Source organism: Manis javanica, chromosome 3 (assembly GCF_040802235.1).
Source record: "Manis javanica isolate MJ-LG chromosome 3, MJ_LKY, whole genome shotgun sequence".
In the NCBI taxonomy this organism is placed as follows: Eukaryota; Metazoa; Chordata; class Mammalia; order Pholidota; family Manidae; genus Manis; species Manis javanica.
The window spans coordinates 40589501-40605156 of record NC_133158.1 but is presented as its reverse complement, the minus strand read 5'-3'; the positions used below and the strand labels follow the sequence as shown (position 1 = coordinate 40605156).

General features: G+C 48.7%; 2 protein-coding genes and 1 long non-coding RNA gene across 4 annotated transcripts in view; 1 reads left to right on the top strand and 2 right to left on the bottom strand.

Moving 5' to 3' along the window:
• LOC108388246 (uncharacterized) overlaps nt 1–2178 on the top strand; it is a 36565-nt gene extending 34387 nt beyond the window's left edge. Inside the window, exon 2 of the long non-coding RNA XR_012129091.1 lies at nt 717–2178. This is a non-coding gene — a long non-coding RNA (uncharacterized lncRNA). The remainder of the gene's footprint in view (nt 1–716) is intronic.
• TSPEAR (thrombospondin type laminin G domain and EAR repeats) overlaps nt 1–15656 on the bottom strand; it is a 140422-nt gene that overhangs the window by 58180 nt on the left and 66586 nt on the right. The gene's annotated exons all lie outside the window — the stretch shown is intronic.
• On the bottom strand, nt 11657–12834 carry LOC108388247 (uncharacterized). Its single transcript, XM_017646686.3, has one exon. The coding sequence runs from the start codon at nt 12693–12695 to the stop codon at nt 12060–12062; it is 636 nt and encodes a 211-aa protein (XP_017502175.2). The 5' UTR covers nt 12696–12834; the 3' UTR covers nt 11657–12059.

Below are 15656 nucleotides of genomic sequence, written 5' to 3'. Positions count from 1 at the left end.
AATGTCATCTGATGAGCAGAAGCTGTTCTCCAGAAACGGACTGCCTCTCAGTGACTGCCCATCCCTGATAACACAGTCAGCCCTGTGCTGGGCCACTTTTGAGATCAATTTTTAACTTTGCACCTGAGTTTGTGGGGGAATCTGTGCTGGGTTGCAGGAAGGCAGGCTGCCAGGGCTGGCAAAGCAGGTGTCTTGAGGGAGCCCCATGAGGCTGCGAAACAGCTGATATTAAGCTCACTCTCCATAAATAAGCAGTGGGGCACCTGGGGGTGCCTTAATCAGCTGACCAGGAAAGTTTACACACACAGGGAATGAGCCTGTCTGCTGGCCCCATACTTGCCAGCTAAAAACCGGAACATTCCTTTCTCACATCTCTAATGTTGTCCACTAAGTACAGCCACCAACTGACCTCACCAGGCACATGACCCTTTAGGAAGAGAAAGACGGTGCACGCACACCATGCTGACTGCTGGGCTGGCACAGGGACAGGGGCCTTGATCCAAGCCCTTCCTGGGACAGGATGCTCAGCTTCCCTCAGGGCCCCACCCATGGAACACACCTCTGTTGGGCCAAAATGCCTCCTCCTGGTCTCCTCTGCCAGGAGCTGAAAGATGGGAAGGGCAGAGATGAAGGGACAGTCCCTGCCCCTGGGGGACCTTTGCAATAAAGACACTTCTCTCTCCTGCCAGGCATAATTATCTCTGTAATCTCGCCAGGTTTCCATGCTCTCGTTTCATGTCCTTCTGGCGAGTGAAAACATGAACAGGATGAATCTGGCTGCAACAGCCTCAGGCTTCAGGATGTGGAAGTCCCAGTGTTCAGCACCCAGAGGTTTGCCTGCCTGTCGATCCCACTGTGTGTCAGTCCTCATCAGCTCTACCTTTAAAACATATGCATTGAATCCAGGAATTGTGGAATCAGAGCCAGAAGGGGCTGTGGAGATCAGCTCACTCGAAGCCTCAGACTGTAGGCCAGGACCATCGGCACAGAGAGGACTCGGGGGACGCTCAGGAAGAGGGAAGTGTATAGAACTAAATGTTCCCTTAGAGGAGAAGAAAGGTGTCAAATCAATGATCGAAGCTTCAACTTAAGAAACTTGAAGAAAAGCCAATGCAACTTGTAGACAGAAGGATAAGGCAGACATCAATGCAGTTGTAAAAGAAAAATTAACAAAATCAGTGACACTAAAGCTCATTCTTTGGGAAGATAATTGATAAACTTCTAGCGAGACTGACCAGGGGAAAAAATGAGAAGAAGCAACTTACCAGTGTCAAGAACAAACGATGGGATATTATTAACCTTTTCTCAGAAATCGAAAAGATAATAAGGGACTTCTACAAAGACATTATGCCCACATATTCAAAACCTCAGATAATGCAGAGCAAGACCTCATAGGCACAAACCACTGAGACCCATTAAAGAACAAACAGGCAACTGGAAAGTCTGGTATCTTTAAAGAAAATTCAGTTCCTTATAAAATTCTACCATACATTTAAAGAGGACAGAATTCCAACTCTCTGCAATCTCATCTAGAAACTAGAAGAAGAGGAAATACTGGGCAGCTCCTTCTATGAGGACAGCATCATGAAAACCAAAGGCATTACAACAGAGGAAAACTACACACCGACATCCTCATGAATAAAGACGTGAAAATCCTGAATAACATACTAGCAAGTCAAATCCAGCAACATATAAAAAGGGCAATACATTACAACCAAGTGGGGTTTATCCAGGAATTCAAGACTGGTTCAACATTCAAAGTCAACTACCAGCACCTCTCTGTACAAGCTTTGCAATTTCCTGTGAATCTCTGACTTTTTCAAAATAAAAAGCTTAAAATATCAACTTATGTAACTCATATTAACAGACTAAAAAAGAAAACTATATGATCATCTTGACAAATGCATACAAAGGATTCCACAAAAAGCTCACATCCATTCATGATAAAATCTCTCAACAATGGAAGGAAATCTTTAGCCCGAAAAAAACTGATCTAGAAAAAACTACAGCCAACATGGTCCTTATGGTGAAAGACTGAATACCATCCCCCTAAGATCAGGCATGTGTCAGTACACACACATATACCTCCTCAGTCTACCCCTGGGGAGGTGACACTCCAGTAGCAATAAGTACACCTATCTCCTGGTCTTGGTTTCTAAATACCATCATCCACTAAAAGGGGCCAGAAGTCTCTGGCATAGTGGTTGATTTCAAGGATGGAACAGAGAAAACTCAAGGGGAGTTTGGGCCGGCAGTGAGGCATCAGGGAGTTGGAGGCATGCTGAAGGTCCAAGGGCTGAATTAAAGAGTTCCCAATGGTCAAAGATGGAACAATTTGAACAGCCAAATAAATAATGCTAATATTAGATTAGAACTCAAACAATAAACAAGTATTCTTTAGTCCACATTGAAGTAAATAACAGAACGAATAAATAAATGGAGGAAAGGGACAGCTCCTCCTTACAGTAGAATTTCATTACTAAATGGGGGTGGAATGGGAAAGTGGAAAATCACCATCAGAACGCCACAGTGCCCACTGCTGCAGGCGTGATCCCCAGAGGAACCCGAAAACCACTGGGCGAGTGTTTCAGCAGAAGAAGTATACCTGCAATGTCTCAGAGAATCTCCTCCCCAAATATTTATTAATCGCAGAAGGGAAAAAAGACCCCCAGTGATGAGACAGAGCAACATCATGTAGCTCTGCCTCACTGAACACACCGCTTCCATGGGATTCTTCCCCACAATATACCCTCATTCTAATTGGGGGAAACTTCAGACAAACCCAAATTTCTACAACACACCTGACCGCTGCTCTCCATAAGTGTCAAGGTCACAAAGAGCAAGGAAAGACCAAGAAGCTGTCTCTGCCCCAAAGACTGAGAAGGCCTGACAAATGCAAATGGAGCCTGGGCCAGGGGAGGGCATTCATGGAAGGGGTGCACCAAATGCGGTCTGCTCTTAAGTGACTAGTAACGAACCAATGCTGATGTTAAGGTTTGTCGTTGACACACACATATGTGAGGTGTGTCAATACTAGAGGAAGCTGGGCCAGGGGCCGAGGTGACCCCTGTACGCTTTTCACAACTGTTCTGGAAAATACACAAGAAATCACCTGCTGAGCACAGCCGTGCCTGGACAAGCAGAGGAGACACATGTGCTGTCAGGCCCATCATGCCTTGAGCTGTCTGCTCCCTGCCCATCACCTGTCACAGACCAGAGTCCCTGGGAGGGGAGCAGGCCAACCTGCCCTTCCATGCCTGACCCTGGTACGGTCTGCTTCAGAGGAAGTACCTGCTATAGGCTGAACTGTGTCCCCAAGAGGACGCTGGAGTCCTAAACCCCAGTACCTGAGGATGTGACCTTATTTGGAAATAGGGTCTTTGCAGATTATCCGGTTATAGTGAGCTCACCAGGTGGGCCTTAATCTGATAGGACTGTGTCCTTATAAAATAAGACATGGGCACACCCTGAGAGATGCCACGTGAACATGCAAGCTGAGATTAGGGAGATGCGTCTACAAGCCAAGGAATCCCAAGATGGCCTGCTCACCCCAGAAGCCAGGGAGGCCCAGGATAGTCTCTCTTGTGGCCTCGGTAGGACCCAGCCCTGCTCACACGCTGATCTCAGACTTGGGGCCTCAGACTGGGAAAGAATAGATCTCCTGTTTGAGCCACCTGGTCCTGTGGCGTTTTGTTACCACAGCCGCAGGGCATGGATAAGTACTGTGTACAAATCATGATTCACGTTATCTTTATTTAGGAGCCAAACAAACCTCCAACCCCAGAGAGCATGGCCTTGTTCATCCAGCGGGGGAGCTGGGGCCCCGCACACCCTGGCCCCAGCCTCCCAGTGACCCCCCTCAAACAAGGTAGCTACACTCCACCCCATGTTTTCTTTCTAGGACTAAAAACAAGTAAAGACATCCCATGAAAATTTCAGGAGTTTTATGATGTGAGCAATCACTCCTGGAACTAAAGCAGCTGCCGTCTGTTCTCCAGGATGCCGCTGGCTCTCAGCACCAACACGGAAGGGAAGCCAGCGGCCCCGTAGAGGGACAACAGAGAGGAGGGGTATAAAGGCACTCACACACTCACACTTACGCCCACACTCAAACCGCCCAGCATGGCCGCCTCCACCCTGTGTGCCTGCTCCAGTGACCTGAGCTACGGCCGCCGGGTCTGCCTACCCGGGTCCTGGGGCTCCTGCACAGGCCCCTCCTGGCAGAGGGACGACTGTCCCGAGAGCTGCTGCGAGGCCCCCTGCTGCACCCCCAGCTGCTACCAGTCCAGCTGCTGTGCCCCAGCCCCCTGCCTGAGCCTCGTCTGCACCCCCGTGAGCTGCAAGTGCAGCTCCTGCCAATCAGCCTGCACCAGCTCGTGCACACCCTCCTGCTGCCAGGTGTCTAGCTGCCAGCCCTCCCGCTGCACCCCCTCTCCATGCCAGCAGGCCTGCTGCTTGCCCATCTGCTGCAAGCCCGTGTGCTGTGTGCCCGTCTGCTCTGGGGCTGCCCCCTGCCCGGTGCCCCCATGCTGCCAGCCCACCCACTGCCCCCTGTCCTGCTGCAGACCCTCCTCCTGCACGTCCCTCACCTGCCACCCCATGTGCAGGCCCGCCTGCTGCGTGCCTGCCTCTCCCTGCCAGCCCAGCTGCTGCCGCACGGCCTCCTGCATGTCCCTGCTCTGCTGCCCCGCGTGCACCCGCCCTGCCTGCTGCTGACCCACTCAATCCCCAGGCCAGAAGGACTCAGGCCCATCCCGGGACTGGCCCTCTGAGCCTCCCCTCAGTCTGGTCCTGACCTGTGTTAGGCGGCTGCCCCCCTCAGGACAGGGTTGCTCCCTGTGTCCACCATCCTGACCTGACCTCTGACCCCTACCTTCCAGGAGGCACCTCCGCTGCCTCTGGGTCACCTGTCCTTCCCTCCCCATGTCTCTGCTCCTCGGGTCCCTGGGCCTCCACTTCCAACCTGTTCCTGGGTTCCCCAATAAATCCACTGCCCCACCTCACCACCTCCTTTCCTTGGACACTCTTGGGGGCGGGGGGTCTCATGGTTTTGGCCAGACGTTGTCTCCTCTGGCCACAAGTATTTCTCGGACGGAGGCTGGGAGCTCCCAGAGAGCATGGCTAACTGCTCGGGGCAGGGCCCCCAGGTGGACCCCCAACTGTCGCCCAGGGAGGCCACTGTTCCCGGGCTTCCCTCAGCCTGGGCCCCTGAGCCTTGCTGTGGTCTAGAGGCTCTCTCGGCCCTGGGCCCTTTCCTGCCACTGTCCCATTTAGGAAAACTGGCCCCAGAGTCACCTGCCAAGAAGCAGGGCTGGGGGCTCAACACAGCACAGCCTCTGGGGGCCCTGGGAGCCTCTTGTGGACCCCCCGTGAGTTCTGCCAATGAGCAGAAACGTGATGAGGGACGGAGGAGCTGCTCCCAGCTCATAGGGGGGACAACCAGGTGCGGAAACAAGATATTCAGGGGGGTGGCAGGGCCCACAGGGTCCCATGTGCTGCCCAAGGACCCCCCTGAAGGTCCAGATTCGTCTGGGAGCTTGAGGGACAAGGAGTCATGGCTGCAGGGCCCCTGTGACCTGAGGACCCCCAGCAAGTCTGGATGTGGCAACGGCCACGGGCAGCAGCCCACTGACCTTGGGGCGACGCTGGCACCGGGTGACGGCACCTACTGACAGGGGTGGAAGTACTCTGGGACAGTCACCTGGGGTGGGGTGAGAGTGTTGCAGGAAGTGGACCCCTACCCAGCCTGCAATGGATTAGACAGTGGGCAACCCTCCCCAGCCCACCAGTTGCACTAGGCACTGCCTCCCCAGCCTCTGACCCCTCAGCCCTCCCACGGCCTAACGCTAAGGGCAGACCCACAGAGGGAGCCCTGCTTCCCTGAGCCCCCACCTCCCAGCCACACTGTCTGCCCCGCCTATGGCTCATTCCAGGTCCAACCTCCTCCCCTCCTGACCAGGTTTTCATCCACTGGTTCTGATCAAAATGGGCTTTGTCAAGGTAACAAGTCACATTATATCCAAAGCATCCAATTTAATTGTAAGTTTGATCAGTTTTGAAAAAGGCCCACAGTCTGCGCCCAAGTCAAGGTATGTAACACTACATTTGTGCCCAAGGCTGCCTCACATGCCTTCCCATCAGCACTGAGCTCAGAGCCCCGCACCCTCCCTTCTGCTGAGTCATCAAAGATCAATTTTTTCTACAGTGTCAGAAATGAAATAATCTGTGCTCTCTGCATCTGGCTCCTTTACTTGTCTCCCTTGTTGTGTACATCAGTAGTTAATTCATTTTTAATTGCTGAGCAGCATTTAACTGCATGGATTTATCCGTTCCCCTGTTAAAGTGCCTGTGGGGTCTCCAGGTCAGGGATTATGGATGAAGCCACTGCGAACATCTGCCCTCTGCATGTTTTAATTCTCCTAGGTAAATCCCCAGAGGTAGGGCTGCTGGGCCTTGTGGTAAGCGCAGCCTGTATAGTGATATTTGCATTTCCCTGATGACTCATGAGGGGTCGGCTTCTCACGTGCTGGTTTGCCATTTGTCATCTTTGGTCAAGTGTCTATTCAAATCTTCTGCCCATTTTTAAAAATCCAATTGTTTTTGTTAATATTCATGGTAAGTGTTCTTTATATACTCTAGACACCAGTCATTTGCTATATATATATTGCCAATTCCTCCTTCTAGGGCTAGCCTTTTCACTTTCTTGGCTGTGATTTTTGAAGAGATGACATCTTTAACTCTGATGAAATCCAGTGTATCACATCTCTTCGATAATCCCATCTAAGAAAGTTTTGCTTAAACCTAAGGTCACACAAATTTTATCCTACACTTACTTCTAAATGTTTCATGACTTTAACTTTTATGTTTAGTCCTATAATTCACTTCAATTTAATCTTTGAATATACTGTGAGTTGTTCCAGCATCATTAGTTGAGAAGATTCTTCTCTCTCCTCTGAAGTACCCTTGCCAAACATCTATTGATTATATGTGTAGAGCTATTTCTGGACTCTATTCTGTTCCCTTCTCCTTTTAAGTTTATTTCTACACCAATAACACCCTTTCTCGATCAATGTAGCTTTAAGTTACATCTTGAAATCAAGCAATGTGAGCCCTCCAATTCTGTTTTACTTCTTCAAAATTGGTTGGTTATTCTCAATCCTTAACATTTCCATATAGATTTTAGAATGTATTTTAGAGTCTGCTCATTGGTTTCTATAGAAAAGACTGCAGGTAAATTTGGAAGGAATTGACATTTTAACAATATCATATCGTTATATGAAATTACTTAACAGTCCATAAGTATATCTCTTCAGTCACTTAGGATTGCTTTTCATTTTTAACAATATTTTGTCATTTTTTTAGTCCATAGATCTTGTACATATGTCAGTTTCTCTATTATTTCATTTTTTAATGTTTTAGTGAGTCATATGTTTACTTATTTCCAAGTATCTATTGTTACTTATAGAAATATAATTGGTATGTATATTGACACTGTATCCTGCAACCTTGCTAAACTCACTTGTGAATTGTAACAGCTTTTTTGTATATTGCTTAGGATTTCCAGCAATGTTTTGTTTCTGGGGAAGATATTAATTATGAATTCAATCTCTTCAATTGCTAGAGGGCTATTCAGATTTTCTTTTTCTTATATTAGTTTTCCTAATTTACATCTTTCCAGTTATTTGCTTATTTTGTCTAAGTTGTTGACTGTATCAGCACTAAAGTGTTTGCATTCTTCCTTTTTTGTTCTTTTAATGTCTATACAATCTGTGGTGGTAATCCTTTTTTTATTCCTGTTATTGTTAATTTCTTTTTCTTTTTTTCTTGACTATTAAAGCTAGAAACATAAATTTTATTGATCTTTTCCAAAAGCTCCATTTTTTTTCATTCATTTTCTCTTTTGTTTGTCCATTTTCTATTTGGTGAGTTTTTACATTTGTTGATTATTTCCTTCCCTTTACTTATTTTGGGTTCAACTTGTGCTTCTTTTTGTGGCTTCTTAAGGTAGAAGCTTAGATAATTGAGTATAGGCCATCCTTCTGTTCTACAGTATTAAAGCTATGCATTTCCCTCTATACTCTGTGTTAACTGCATCCCATAAAGTTAATTTTCATTTCATTCAAAATATTTTCTAATTTCCATAGCAATTTATTTGTATCATGGATTATTTTGAAATGTGTTATTTAATATACAAATATTCATTAATTTTCCAGATATCTTTCTGATCTGATTCTGTTTTGGTCAATGTTCTCTGTTTGGTTCTAATTCTATTAAATATATTGAAATTTTTTCTGGCCTAGTATATGATTTATTTTGTTGAATGTTCCATGTACACTTGAAAATATGTGAATTCTGTTGTTGGATGGAATGTTGTATAAATAACAATTTGGTCAGATTAGTGGATAGCAGTTTTCAAATTTTCTATATGCTTACCAGTTTATTCAAATTCAGAAAATACTTGACCATTATCTCTAAATATGTTCGTTTCCCCTCCCTCATGCTTCCACATTTTTTCAGGTACTTCAGTTGTATGTATGTTAGACCACTTAATATTGTTACCCAGGCCACTGAGGCTTGGTTAGTTTCTAATTTTTTAACTTTTTTTTCTGCCATCCTTTGGTTTGGGTAATTTTTATGGCAATGTCTTCAAGGTCACTAATCTTTTCTTTGCAGGATCTAATCTACTTTTAAGCTTATCCTTTTAATTTTTTATTGTTGATGCTATATTTTTTAGCTCTTGGCATTCCATTTAGTTTTCTTTTGTGGCTTCCATTTCTCTCCTCACTGTGATCATGTTTTCCCTTAAATCCTTGAACACATTTATAGCAGTTGTTTTAACTACCTTGTCTGCTGATTCTATTAACTGTCATTTCTGGGCTTAGTGTCTATAAACTTCTGATTCTTGATTATAGGTTACACTTTCCTCTTCTTCATGTGTCTAATAATTTTTTCTTGAATGCTGGACTTCAATAAAATACTACTGTAATGCTGCTGAATGTTGTACTTTGTTTCCTTCCTAACTGGACTTTGTTCTTGCTGGCACTACAACCTGTGGATCACCTTAAATCTTTGATGCTTCTGTGCTTGTTTTTAAGTTTTGTTAGGACGGATCTAGAGAAGCCTTTGCTCTCAGGAACGTTTTGCACTGTGATTAAGCTGTGATGCCTCTGGGATCTGTACTGGATGCCTCTGGCATTCAGCAAGGACACTTCCCTGTGGTCACCTGGAGCTCTAACATCTCTCAGCCTTGTGTACGCTCTGATAATCGCTCTCCTCAGAGCTCCAAGATTGCTCTTGTCTAGCGTCACGGTGTTCTGAGCTTTGAATGAATGGCTTAGTATACAGCAGTGATCTCGAGGATGAACCACCTTTGTTTCACTTCTCTCGGGATTCCAAATTCTATACCGTCAGTTGTCCAATGTCTGAAAAACAGTTGCTTTATATCTTTTGTTCAATTTTTCAGTTATTTAATGTGGGAGGACAAGTCAGGTTCATCATGGCACACAACAAAGCCTCACCCCTAGTTTTTGAGAATTTCTATTTCCTTTTCAGTCCAATCCTTGCTTCCCTCTTTGACTACTCAGTATCTTTCCCTGACTCTGAAACTGAGCCTCCTTCCTTCTGGGAATTCAAGCCCAGCCTGAGACTCCCCACTGCACCGGGGACTGGCCCGTGCAGCCAGTGTTCCCCAAATAGGAATTCTAACAGTGGGTCATGGAGATACATGAGAAACTGCCACTGAACTTCCTGGGGGCCTGGGCTTCGTGAGAAACAACAGCAACTCCACATTCCCCTAAGGCTCAATCAAATCCTATTCACAGAGACCCACAGTATGTCAGGTCCTAACTGAGGGGCCTATCTGAGGGGTGATTCAGGCAAAATCCAGAGGCAAAACTGAGGATTTTATGGGTAAGAGTCACCGAGGGAGCTGCTTGGCTTAGTGTCCAGGCATTGCCGGCGAGTTCTCATGGGTCAGGGAATAGGGGACTTTGAGGGAGAAACGGGGCATGTATAAAGAGTTAGTCTGAAGCCATTCTGAGAGGTAGGAACATGTGCTTAGCTATGGGCCTTGCAAATTTTCCAGGTTAAATATATTAAATTAGGACTGGTCTCTAGCAACAGAGTAGGACACTCAGGAGGCTAAAGCAAGTGAGGCAAGTGTTTGACCTGGTGATAATGAGCTTCATGGGTCAGCATCAGTTTGGGGACCCTGCATGCCGGGTCTTTGCCACAGGTCCCGAGGACACTGAGGTGTGGGACAGTCCAGAGGTGTCGGCGTCTGGGTCACTTTTTCCTGTGCCTGGGGGCTGTTGCCAGGTATTTGGGGTCGGTTTGACCTCTGGTCATAGTCTATGTCCCTTGAGTCACTACTCTTTGTGTTGTTGCTAATTAAGCTAGAAATCAACATAATGTCCCTTAACAAATAAAAGACCAATAAGAGAGTTTCATTTTTTATGAAACAAGTCTTCATGAGATGAGGCCCCACTCAAATGGTCCCTGCAGATGAGTGAGTGTTGGCTGTCTCGGCGGGTTGTGCTCCCTCTAGCAAGTCACTTTCTGATCTCAGAGTCGGCTTTGTTAAGCACGTCGATTGCCTTGACCATCTCCACTGGGCCATATGAGGTGGGCAGCACTTTATTCAGATGAAGACTCTTCTGCAGAATTCTCGTTCTCTGGGCTATTTCGAACCTTCTGGTTCCATGTGTTGCAGTCAGCACACCGAGCTGTGTGGCTGGAAACCGCATGGCGTACACCTGTGTGAGCATCCTCCCTCCTCCTTCCTGGGAATAGGACTTCAGCATGGCGGGCACTTTGGTTTCCTGCACAACCTCCACACCTTCTGTGGTCAACTCCTGGGTGACCCTCTGACATGTACACATCAAAAGCCTTTTTGATTTTGTGACTGTTGGAATAGAATCACTACGTCCTCCAGCAACTCCAACACATCTTTATTCCAGACATATTCTTTAAAGAGTTCTTAGAATACTCAGAAATCATCACTGTGCGTTTATGTTCTGGCCAATCCACTTGAGACCCACACATTCACTGTAATCAGAACATGCTCGCTTTCTGTTGTATTGCCAATCCTTGTAAATACCTTAAGTATAAGTCCTATTGCTCTGACCTTTGAGAGGACACAAAGGCCAGGAGAGGTTGAGGAAAATATCTCTGCTCACATAGGGTGCAAGCAGCAGAGATTTCAATCCCCAGGTATGCTCCTGATACCACCTCAGGGCTATCAGTGGGCATGCAGGAGGATTTCAAGCAATATACAAATGAAAATTCCTGATTTGGAAGTTACGAAGTTATTCAAACATGCTTTGGAAAAACAAATCCAGAAGACCTTCTTCCTGATTTGGTGGATGTTGTGAGAAGTTATAGTTGTGAGCCAAGAAAAGATGTGTTCAGTGAATTGTTAATTACTGGTGCCGGGGTAAAGTGGTACAGGGGGTGAAGGGTGAACCCAAGATAGCCCCAAATGGCCACAGGCTGCAAACCCACCCCCATGACCTGCTGCCCAGTTGGGGCCCCAGGAGTTGCGGGACGCCATGGAGGGCCCACAGGATGGCAGAGTGCCATGTGTGGGTGAGAAGGGTGAACATGTGGTCAAGTTGAGGAACAGATGGTGACACACTGGGCCAGTGCTGCACTCAGGGGCAAAGGCATTTATTGGTCTGTTTGCTCTTGTGCCTCCAGAGGAGGCTGGTGAGGGGACAGAGACACTGTGGAAAGAGGCTGAGCTGACCCTCATGAGGGGTGGGAGATATGGGGGGAGGCACAGCCACAGGGACTTCTAAGGAGAACCCTCAAGGGCTGAAGCAGGAGTGTGGGCATTTAGTTCTTCATGAGCCAGCTCAGCAGCAGGTGGGCCAGTAGGCACGAGGACGTGGTCTAAGTGCGGGGCAATCAGGACACGGAGACCAGCTTCCAGGTGAGAGCTGACCCCGTCCTCAGCGAGAGCAGCTGCCTGTGGGCACATGGATCCGACAGGGCTGGCTGTGAGGACCACAGTCACAAGGTGGGACCTGAGTCTGGCTGGTGCTGGCGTGACGAGTGGGTCAGCAGCAGGCAGGGCGGGTGCACGCGGGGCGGCAGAGCAGGGACACGCAGAAGGCCGGGCTGCAGCAGATGCGCTGGCAGGGGTAGGCGGGGGCACAGCAGGGGGAGGCAGGGGCACAGCAGGGGGAGGTCGGGGCACAGCAGGCGGGCCTGCACACAGGGCAGCAGATGAGGGACACGCAGGAGGAGGGTCTGCAGCAGGACGGGGGGCAGGGGGTGGGCTGGCAGCATGGGGGAGCTGGGCAGGGGGCAGCCCCAGAGCAGATGGGCACACAGCACACGGGCTTACAGCAGACGGGCACACAGCAGGCCTGCTGGCACGGGGAGGAGGTGTAGCAGGAGGGCTGGCAGCTAGACAGCTGGCAGCAGGAGGGTGTGCATGAGCTGGTGCAGGCTGACTGGCAGGGTCTGCACCCGCCGCTCACGGGGTTGCAGACAAGGGTCAGGCAGGGGGCCAGGGCACAGCAGCTGGACTGGCAGCAGCTGGGGGAGCAGCAGGGGGGCTCACAGCAGCTCTCCCGGCAGTCGTCCCCCTGCCAGGAGGGGCCAGTGCAGGAGCCCCAGGACCCGGGCAGGCAGACCCTGCGGCTGTAGCTCATGTTACTGGAGCAGACGGACAGGGTGGAGGCGGCCATGGTGGGCGGTGGGCTGGAGGGGTGTGTGTGTGTGAGTGTGTGAGAGTGTGTGAGTGTGAGTGAGTGTGTGTGAGTGAGGTGCAGGGTACTGGCTTTTATACCCCTCCAGGATCCCGTGTCCCAGGCCACAGGAGCCTCCAGTTCCAGGTCACAGGAGAGCATTAGGCATGTTTGTTTGCCTGGATGTTGTCCAGCTCATAAAACTCTTGGGAGCATCTGTCTGGGAAGCCTGGTCCCTGTGTCCCCGGGGCAACAGAAGCGGGGTGGGCAGGGTGCCAGCCTGGGTTCTCAGTGGGGGGTGGGAGGGGGTAGGGGGTCGTGCCTGGGACCTTCAGGTGGGGGGAGGCCACTCGGATCCAGCAGTCTGCTTGGAGGTGGATGGTGTCAGGAAGCACTTTCCTGTGGTTCACACACTGAGCCCAGTGGGGACACAGGACTGTTCCAGCTTGTGAAGGAGGAGCATATAGGGCAGGGGCGCTCCATGACCCCCCCAGGGCCACCGAGGCCGGACCCAGAACTCTTGGCTGAGCTCTGGAGGAAATCGCTTCACCAACACAACTCCAGGCCTTACACTCAGGGGCCACAGGCCTTTGTGCTCTAGGCCCGAGCTGCGTGCCTCCCTCCTGGCCCAGGATGAGGACGGTTCTGCGCGAGCCCCGTGGGGCTCCTGGGCTGGGCTGCGGGAGGGTCACAGCCCTCACCCCCTCTGCGCAGCTCCCTGGGACAGCCCCCTGCAGCCTGTACCCAGCCCTTCTGCTGCTGGTCACCAAGCTGCCAGCCCCACACACCAGCCCAATGTCCCTGAGTAGCACAGGGCCACAGAGCACAGCAGAGACACAAAGGTGGCCGTGCAGAGTGGGTTTCCCTCACCCCTGCCTGCCAGCCCCCACCCTCCTCTCCAGACACGGCTACTCTCTCCCCTTGACCTTCTCCCTCTGTCTCAGGGCCTTCCCCCCCACCCCTCTCTGTACACACACACACACACACACACACACACACACACACACACACACACACACACACACACACACACACACACACACACACACAGCGTTCTTGTCATCCTCAGTGGTCCTGCTCTGTAAGCTGCCACACACACTGAATTAGCAAATACTTCGAACACTGAACCATCTCTCCTGGGGAAATTCAGTGTTGGGCCCCTGTGAGCCTCTGATCCCAGCATTTTCATCAACCGACCAACACTTGACCGTGTTGGGTGTATGTTTCTGTTTAAAGACACCTAACCCAACACGCACCTGACACACATCTTCCTCCACATGGACTCCCAACCATCAGCCCTGGGACTCACACTGAGTCTCATGTATTTTCTCCACATGGCACATCTCAGCCTTCTTGTGCTTAGGACCCTATACAGCACCCCAGCTCTGTGCCTGCATGGGGGCCCATTTTACTAGGAAAATCACAAGCATACAGCCCAAAAACATGGCACTAAGGAGACCATGAAATGGAGACTATACAATCTGAGCTGAAACAAGAAGGTGATGACATGGTCCTGTTCCATCTCAGTGGGGGCCCTGCCTGTGGGATGGTCCAGATGACCACGCAAACGTTGACTTGGGGGTTGCAAATAAAGTGAATTCACATAAGGAATCTGTGAATAATGAAATTGGCTCATCTACCTTCCATCTATCATCTATTCTCTCTCTATATATATATGCACAAACATACATACATATATATATTTCTTTTGTGCATAAATTTTTAAAATATAATTGTATGTATTTTGCCCATTATGTTTTCTTTAAACTTAATATAATGTGGAGCTCCTTTTCCATGCTACTCTCTTGTTTACAGCTGCATAGTATTCCACCTTGTCCCATGTGTTCATTTCTTTTGCTGGGTAACAAATTATCACAAGCTTAGCAGCTTAAAACAATGCGCATGTATTGTGGGTCAGGAGCCCAGGTGCAGCTGAACCAGGTTCCCTGTGGGGCTGGATCACAGGGTCTCACCTGAAGGCTCCACTGGGGAAAGATGCACTTCCAGACTCACATCTTTCTTGTCAGGTGGTCCAACTGAGTGCCTCAATTTCTTGCTGGCTGTCAACTGCGGACCACCCTATTTCCTTGCCACATGGCCCTCTCCATGGGCACCTCACACAGGGCAGCTGGCCCCTTCAGAGCCAGTAGGGGAGAGTGTCTCCTCCCAAAATCAGAGGTAGGATCTTATGTAAGGTCATCACACACATCCCCTCATTATTGCTGTATTCTTTGTGCCTGTAAGCATGTCCTGGCTCCTGAACACACTCAAGGGGTGGGGCCACCCAGCATCTATCTCACACGGTCTGTGTCTCATATTATTGAACAAGCTTGTGCCATCATGCTATTCAGTGTGGGATAAATGCCTAATGATTCAGGCTTAAGAGTATGAAGTTTTAACTTTTAACAGCAAACTGGCCTTTAGAGCTGTGCAAGCATTTACAGCCTGCGGCAGCTGGCAACACTAACCTGCCCACTCGCTGCCCAACCTTTGTCTGTGGCTTTCTGTTCATCTGGAGATGTTTTTCTTCTCTTCACCTGTGAGTGGTAGTCTTGCTGGGCTAGAATTCCATGTTTGCAGTCATTTTCTTCCAGCAGTTTATAGATGCCATCTCTTTACCTCCTTGCTCTCATCATTTCTGTTGGAAAATCTACTCTATATCTCACTGCTACAACTTTGAAGTTAATGTTTCTTTTTCCTGATTGTGTTCAACAATTTGTCTTTATCTTCGATTTGCATTGGTTTCATTATGACAAACTGGGGTGTGGCTTCATTGGTATTTATTCCCTTAGGGTTTATAATACTTCTTGAATCTGTAGCTTGGTTCTCAGTTTAGAAAATTCTTTCTTATTATCTCTTCAAACATTCTCCCATTCTCTTTCTTTCCCCCCATATGGGACTCCAGTGACAAAAAAAAAAAAAAAGTGAAGTTTTTTCACCATGTTCTACCACATTTATTCA

Coding starts and splice junctions, on each gene's coding strand:
- LOC108388247 (XM_017646686.3), bottom strand. CDS start 12,695: ATGGCCGCCTCCACCCTGTCCGTCTGCTCCAGTAACATGAGCTACAGC.